The sequence below is a fragment of the Typha angustifolia genome, chromosome 4 (genome assembly GCF_048772165.1).
Source record: "Typha angustifolia cultivar Huaian chromosome 4, ASM4877216v1, whole genome shotgun sequence".
Classification (NCBI taxonomy): Eukaryota; Viridiplantae; Streptophyta; class Magnoliopsida; order Poales; family Typhaceae; genus Typha; species Typha angustifolia.
Window position 1 is genome coordinate 10,505,030 of NC_133242.1, and position 8,054 is coordinate 10,513,083.

At 37.4% G+C, this 8,054-nt stretch overlaps 1 protein-coding gene across 1 annotated transcript; it reads right to left on the reverse strand.

Annotated features, from left to right (window-relative positions):
- Positions 1-2,302: 2,302 nt before the first annotated feature.
- LOC140759766 (uncharacterized) lies at positions 2,303-4,004 on the reverse strand. Its single transcript, XM_073096414.1, has 2 exons — positions 3,348-4,004; positions 2,303-2,587 (listed from the first exon to the last, which is right to left on the reverse strand). Exons 1-2 carry the CDS (start codon positions 3,832-3,834, stop codon positions 2,541-2,543), a joined length of 534 nt encoding a protein of 177 aa, XP_072952515.1. The 5' UTR covers positions 3,835-4,004; the 3' UTR covers positions 2,303-2,540.
- Between the last annotated feature and the right edge of the window lie 4,050 nt (positions 4,005-8,054).

Here is an 8,054-nt window from a genome sequence, read left to right on the forward strand (position 1 = left end):
TTGGTCAATAAATTTGATTGTAGTTCTTTGTTACTGCATCTCTTCCTTACTCTAAACATTTCTTCTTTTCATCTACTTTTTGCACTTCTTCCATCTCAGGAAAAGGAAAGATTACTTCAACTGTGGATGCTGACATGATTCAAAGTTCTTGCTGAATTAGTGACCAAGCAAACAATGAAAATGGCAGTTACACAAATTAACCATGAAAGTTTCAGGAGTAAATATTTGTTATAGATTACTGTGATCTTGCAATTAGACAAATTAGCCATCTACCCATCACATACTTTGCTCAGATTGGTACTTTTGTTCTGTCTTAAAGTGGACATACAGGAATCAAGATGGAAGTAGTATCTCAACAAAGAGAGACTAAGAAAAGGATAGATTTCTTTCTCTGATGCCAAGAAGTCAAGCTGGCATTCAAGAGGAAAGCAAAGCAGGAATCATCCAACATTGCAGCATTTGATGATTTATGTAATGGCTCCAACTTTGGAACTAATTTGGAACAACATTTGGTTGAAGTATCTACTCTTATATATAAAATATAAAAATTTACTATGTTCTAACAGTTTAAACTATTACAGCAGTTGGTGATTTGACATGGTATCAAAACATAAGTCCAAATAATGCCAGACCCATCTGCCATTTAAAATATAAAATTTTCACCTATGTAAATTAAGTAGACTTTATGTCAAAACGTTACAACCCAGAGAATATAAATATCAAAATTACTATTTCCTAAACAATTAGCTTGAAGAAGTTGGTGAGTTAACACCACCAAGGCAACAACTCAAGCTCAGTTCAATGGCATGTCTGGATAACATGTATGCAGCTTGTTCGCATTCTTTATGATGGAATGGTCCTAATTCAAGAAAACTTTGGATTGGAGGCCAATTGTTTTAGACCCTATATTGATCATTTTACTCTTATTGAAGAAGAAAAAGAAAAAAAAAGTGAAGGTAAAATAATTATTTGATATTCTTCGTCGTCACCGGTCTCATTGGAATTATCCCTATAAAATATAACAAACAAAAAAACAATCCTCATGGATTTGAGAATATCGTAGGCGACTTCATCGTGATCTAGTAGTTAAAGACAACGTAAGAATCTCTAAGGGCATGGGAAGCAAGAATCACGGATAAGTGCCGTTGAAAGGCCCTGCAGACCTATAACAGATCTACAACAAAGTAGGAAAAAATAAAAAACTAAAGCCTAAAGACTGCATGGACCACCTCTCACCGAAGAAGCAAGCATGGAGAGAGAGGAGCACATAGACGGCCCGAGTTGGGAACGGCTCCCTCACTCGCCTTCCCCTATCCACACCTTGCTTACAGTGAGAATAGATCACTTGAAATGCACACATACCACACTTTCATAATACAAAATTCGAATACCGTCATACAAAGACTATGGTATGCTGAGATTCCAATCTTCTCCTGAGATGTATACAATTCTTGATCGCCCTCTCTTCTTGATCTCTTTGATATCTTCTAGTTGTGGACTCCTCACACTTTGAGGAGGACACATTAATTCTTCACTGATGATGCATATTGTATGTGAAAAAAAAGAACTGGCCATTTCAATTTGTTCTTCTTTGCCTTTTGGCCAAGTTCACTGCATTCGTATTAAGTGAATTAGCTAACCCTACTTGCCAACAAGGTCAAAAGTCTATGCATGAACAACTGATTTAATGGGGGCAAGCTCACATATAGATAGCATCTGTCATGCAATTTCTGCAGACTTGCAGTACATTTTCTTGCCTTGGATACTCTGCTCTAGGAAACCACAACCCTTGGCAGCAATCTCTATCTTAGACAATGAACAGCATATTCCCCATCCTAGGTTGTATTATTTGCAAGTCTTATAACAAACAAGAAGTTGGCAAGAAACTACTGCAAAGCCTGCACCAGCTTCCAGAGAGGCCCATAGAAATAGCAAAGTGGTCAGTATACCAAGAGTAGTTATGCCTAATTGCCTATTCCATGATCCCTAGTCCTTTTCCTTTTTAAACAAATTATTACCCATGGTATGTATGGTTGTACTTTTATCATAAAATATCACATTGATACTGTATAAAAACAAACAATGCCTTTTTACAACTTAATTACATGTAATTAAATTGCAAAAAGCCCCAAACCCACAAGATTGTTTTACAAATACAAGCTTATAAACACTGACATGTTAGTATATTTTATTTCCCAATGGAACATTCTAATGTAGGAGATACCATCTCATCACCAGCCAAGCCATGTTCATGTGAAAGGTGCTGTAGGCTTGTAGTTTCTCCTCTTACAAATGCTAAAGATTGGCACACCATTCAACTCAAAACTGAGATTGGTTTAATTTACTGACAGCAGCATCTTAAACACAACTTTAGGCAATGGACTGGAAAGGCCAAGGGGGGGGGGGGAAGGGGGGATAGAAGGCAACCAAACTATGATTCTAATGCACATTTTAATTCCAAATTCCCATTTACAGCATAAAGTTTCAGGCAGAGAAAGGAAGACAGGTGGAAGGAAAACTGGCTCAGAGTAGTTTGGATTCTACTCTGATCTCTGCAACTGTAGACCTTCCTCTCTGCCAAGGAGCCCTGCAAAAGATACCAGAGAACTTGGTCAGCTAGCAGAAATAGGCTTGAAGAACCACTCAATTAGTTGTTGAGGCAAACAGAGGAAGAACCCAAAAATAGAGAGATGGATAACTGTGCAACAGAAGAAAGGGTGGCTTGGGGACTAAGAGAAAAAGTTGCAGAAAGATTGCATATAGAGAATGGCATCTATTGTTGGAAAAATATGGTGAAGTTATACTAATCTATAGTTGGAAAGTATTAATCACAACATCAAACAAGGCAGTGGATAATCACGGTCATAATACATCAAGAAACTAATGATGATCTTACCTTCGACTGGAAAAATTCTTCCCCTTACTCACAAGATGAAATCATCAGAAACCAAACAAATTGAAAGAAAAACTAGTTGGAGGAGATGGCAAAAGTGTAAAAAAGAAGGCTTCAAGCTCATTAATTGCATGCAAGAAAGGCCAACGAATTGAATGCCGAAAGCAACAGGAGGGGAAGAGAAACACCATAGAACACACAAATCCTATCCAAAATTAACCAACTTTATCACTTTTGATCAATAGAAAGAGAATAGAAACAGACCAGCATTAAATGCCCTTCTCCAGTTGTAAATAACCAAATGAAGTAAAAATCGAAACAGAACAAAAGAACCCTTCTACAGAACACACAAATCCAATCCAAAAGCAACCAAAGGTGCCATCTTTAATCTAAAACCCGACAAGAACAAAAGAAACCCGTCTATCAAGATCGAAACTTTACACGACATCCTCACCTTCTCCCGGGAACAAAACGGCCTTCTCCCCCTCCGGCTGGCAATCCGGCGGTTCCTCGAAAACCGAGCGAGATAGCCTCTTATGCGCGAGCCCGATATCAAACAGGATAACACCAGAGCTGGGATCCGCTACAAGGATCCCCTTAACGGGAAGCCACACGAAGAGCTCCTCCTGCGACAGCCCCTCCACGCCACGCAGCTCGCCAAAGCTAAGGTTTCCGCGCACCACCTGGTCGAAGAGGGCCAGGTCCCCGTCGTACTTGGCGTAGCAGGGGCGATCGAGGCGGACGTCGAGGAGGCCCGTGTCCTGGTCCAGCGCGAAGGACTCGACCGCCTTGGGAAGGAGCCCACCGGGGAGGCCATGCGCTCGGAGGAGGTCATGGATCGAGCCAACGGCGGTGGCGCCGGCGAGGGTGGAGATGAGGCCAAGTAGGGCAACAAGTGAGAGGAGAGGAGGAAGGAAAGGGAAAGGTGAGACCTTTCCCATCGGAAAGAGATGGGATTGGTGGATTTTAGGAGGAATAGAGAGTAAAATAGAGATTCTTAAGCGGGGATCGAGGAGCCTCTACAAAGAGAGGAGAGAGGAGAGAGGAGAATTGAGGTGGAAGAGGGAATAAAAATTTAGGGTTTGCGAAGTTGGTCGATGAGAAGGAAATGGTTAAAATATTCATGTGAGTGGGAGCCACCAAGTTGATGACGGATAGCAGAGGGGGAGAGGAGTTTTGAATTGGGACGGGGAAGGTATTTTGCCTGAGACCGGTGAAATGACCTAAATACCCTTCTTCAGTTTTTTTTTTCTTGTTCATTTTACATCCTACGTTATGTTTTTATTTCATTTCACTATTTTCAATTTGATCCTTATAGTTTTCAGAATAGATTTTTAGAGAGAAACAAAAAGGTCGAATTAAAAACAGGAAAAGTTAGGGTGTGAATTGACAAACTATAAATGGTGAGAGGGCGTACGTGCAAATAAGAAACTTGGGAGGGGCTTACATTATAAAAAAAAAACCCCCCAAAAAAGTTACGAATATTGAGCGAGGGTATTATGGTCAATTCAGGAGTGAAACTTAATTCTGGGCCCCACTTGTGGCTCAACAAATGGCGTTTTTTTTCGTCTATTAATTTAATTCAATTTAATAATTATTCCCTTTTTCTTAGGTTGCCTTCTATTTTGGCAGGTTTGGCGTTTGATTCATGTTGAAGGGGTGGAAGAGGAATCGTGTCAGCCAAAGTCTACAGTGGCAGTGCAGCAGAATGGAAGAACAAATTGCAAAGCTTTATAAGCCTTTGATGCAAATTGCAAAGAAGAAGACACATCTCAAACTCTTTTGAGTTTAATTCTCTTCTTTTTTATTAATCCTTAATATCAAAAGAGATCTATTTTATTCTATCAGTCACTAAATTTATATCTGTAAGTTAACGAAATAAAATTTTATTAGCGATTTACTTTTTAAAAAAATTAGATGAAATGCTAATTGATACATTGAAAGAAAAATTAATATTGATTTGATTTTAATCTTTGTGGAGCGTAAAAGACTATATATTCATAAATAGTGTGTCTCATATATAAAAAGAAAAAAATTGAACTCGTTAGTGTTTCATCTATGTAGATAGAACGCAGATAAATTTAGCATTTTTACTAACGGATATAGTAAAATATACCCCTTTTAGTATTGAATTTGAGGGTCGATTTATTTCGATAAAATGGATGGAACCCTCAATTTGAACCCCAGCATAACTCATTGAGACTTTACTTGTAATTTATGAAAACTACTATGTAATAGCAAGCACATCAAACAATATCCCTAAATAATTAAGTAGCAAACTTATTTGCTAAGGCTCCTTTTGAGTTTTTAGATCCCACTAAACCGGTTCCGAACCCTAATTTGGTTCAGTAATTAAATATTTTTTTATCTTTTTTTATATCTAATCAAGTTTATTCTGAAAAAATTAAATATTAAGAAATTAGATCGACTAATTAAGTTCGGAGCTTAGCCTCAAACCAAACAAGACCCAAATATATAGGTTTTGGTCTATATCGAAGAGCTACAACTAATAGTAAAACGATTATTAAAGGAAAAATGTTGTTAAGAGCCGAGGAATAAGTAATTGGCAAGCTTTGGAGAGTAATTATGTGAAGACAAAGTATGCTCCACTTGTGGTTGGTATATAATAATGGTGGTTACCACCTTGAATGCTCCTTTAAACAAAGGCCTGCCCTAATTATCTTACTGCAAAAGTTGTCCCCAATGCACTTGAGTTCTTTAATTGATCCTGTCTGTCTGAAAGATTTACCACCAATTTTACTTAAATGGTTCTACAGCATGCTTTATACTTTTCTTATTACCCTTTTCTTCATAATAAACTTTGTTTTACTTCTATCAATATCCATAATATTATTTTATTACTTTAAAAATGTTATGTAAGAATAAATTTGTATTTGAGGGTTGATAATTTTGTAATGTTTATATATTAATTATCAACGATGGTCGTGCCCCAAGCACGGACCGTGTCAACCACCGATCCGGATCCGTAACTTAAGTTTTAACCGATTTCTCTTTCAATTTCTGTCGCACTCTCTCTCGGTCTCTCCTCCCTCGGGCTGAGACACCCGACGGCGACAGATTAGCAACGGCGATCGGCAACGAGTAGCTCGATAATAAGGTCGACGATAAGGAGATGGTCGGCACTTGCCGTGCCGGTAGCCATGGCTATCTATGTTAATTACTATCATTTCCATACTACTCTCAAATTATTATTGATAACTAAACATTCAAAGTAGTAAACAAAACCCAAGTTGCTATCATTTTACTCTAATATAATCTTCTGGATGGAAGAACTGGTTGTTGTTTAGTTAGAAAGCCAGATTACTTTGGAAAAAAGAAAACATTTAAGCCTCGAGAAATGTGAGATGCTAACCAACAAAAAAGATCTTTATATTTCTTCTTAGGTTCTACATCCTATGTGGCACAAAATAAATAAATAAAAGTATATAAAATCTCATGTGGTAATTAAAAATTCTCCTTCTTTTATGCTCCCAATTTCTCTAATGATACGGGTTAAACATCAATCATTGAGTCCTCTAATTTATTTAATGCATTCACGAGCTAAGCATGTCATAGTTATTGTTTGGGGGTGTGAAAGAGAGGTCGGATCTTTTATAACCCCAGGTTGTAGGAAATTTGGTGCCTTGAGAGTATGTGTCAAAAATATTGACTTATAATTAGGAAGGAAATTGCCTATGATTTATTTATTTTTTCTTCTCTAAAGTTCTTGAAAATTAATGTGGTTCAGCCCGATCTAGTCACTCATTGGGGGACATTAGGTTCAATAGGTCGAAACCTAATAATTATATGAACTTTTTATTGTACTACTTGTAGCCTTAGGCTAAGGCGTACAAACATCTAAGAAGGGTTGTTCAAACGCCTTCGCCTTTCTTATGGAATAAGTGGCATGGGGCTAGAACGTTTGAAAGCTAGGAAGAGTCATTTGAAGAGTCTCACAGCACTTAAATCGAGAGTGTAGAATTAAAGTTTGGACAAATTGGTAGAATGCCCCATGGGGTTGTTCGAACAATCGACATCGAGGTTACTTCATGTTAGGGTTAATTCAAATGTTTTTGATTTTCTAACTAATCTTTCAAAATATGGAAGGCAATTAGTTTGAGATTATTGAAGATTATTATATGTTTCTACCTTCTTCCACCTCTAATCTCCTTCTCTACTCTCTCAATCTTCTTTCTTTTCTCATTCTCTCAAGATAGACCGTCATTCTCTTTAAGGTCCTCGTCCTCCCTCCCTCCTTGACTATCGTACTTTCCTAAACCTAGAGAGTCGACTTCTCCTCTCACATCTTCCCCTCTAATTTTTAAATCCATTACTTGCGCTATCCTTTCATCCGTTGCCACTATCATCTTCGCTATCTATCTACCAACATAACTCATCCTAATCAAGAGACAGAATTTTAAGTTGTTTTAGACCACGTATGTTTAAACATAGTAGTACTTAGTTACCGAAACCGGCTAAGAGTCCTTCACCAAGTTTATAGACTAGCCTTTAAACTCAAAACCAAATACTTTACCTTATGGATGACTAGAAAAATATAAAAAGAGAGAAAAAATTATAATTCATTTATCATAGTTTGGCTCAATTTTAATTTGGATATTGGAGCTAATGAATTATCATTAGGTCTGGATGAAAAATCTAATAGTTAGCGAATTCATTTAGATCATATAGATAGTAATTTGGCCAAAGAAAAGAAAAGAAAAAGAAGAATAGGTAAGTTAACTATGAAAGTACCACAATCATTTACCATAAAGAACCTAATCAGTACCACCTTTAAATGATGTGGGATCTTTGATCCTGTGGGAGAAGGTTTAAATTGTTAAAAAAGTAAAAGCTGGAGGAGCCTCGCACTAGCTGTGGAAAGGGAAAAGGAAAGAGGGTAAGTTGCAGTGGACCAATTTATATTTGCTTGGTTGCCAACCAAGATGGTACATCTCGTGCAACTGTCTCCTGATATCCCCTCATTACTTGTACGCATGAATGCGTGCTCTGCTGCACATTTACATTCCACAGAGTTAACGATATATATATATATATATATATATATAGAAAGAGAGAGAAAGAGAGAGAAAGAGAGAGAAAGAGAGAGGAGATTAATTTCTATCATTTTTAAAAACAGGAAACAGAGGAAACAGAGCAAGAA

Bases quoted from the DNA above. Each gene is read 5' to 3' on its own strand.
- LOC140759766 (XM_073096414.1), bottom strand. From the start codon at position 3,834: ATGGGAAAGGTCTCACCTTTCCCTTTCCTTCCTCCTCTCCTCTCACTT. The intron at 2,588-3,347 runs GTGAGGATGTCG...TATCTTTTGCAG, and splicing joins CGTTTTGTTCCCGGGAGAAG to GGCTCCTTGGCAGAGAGGAA.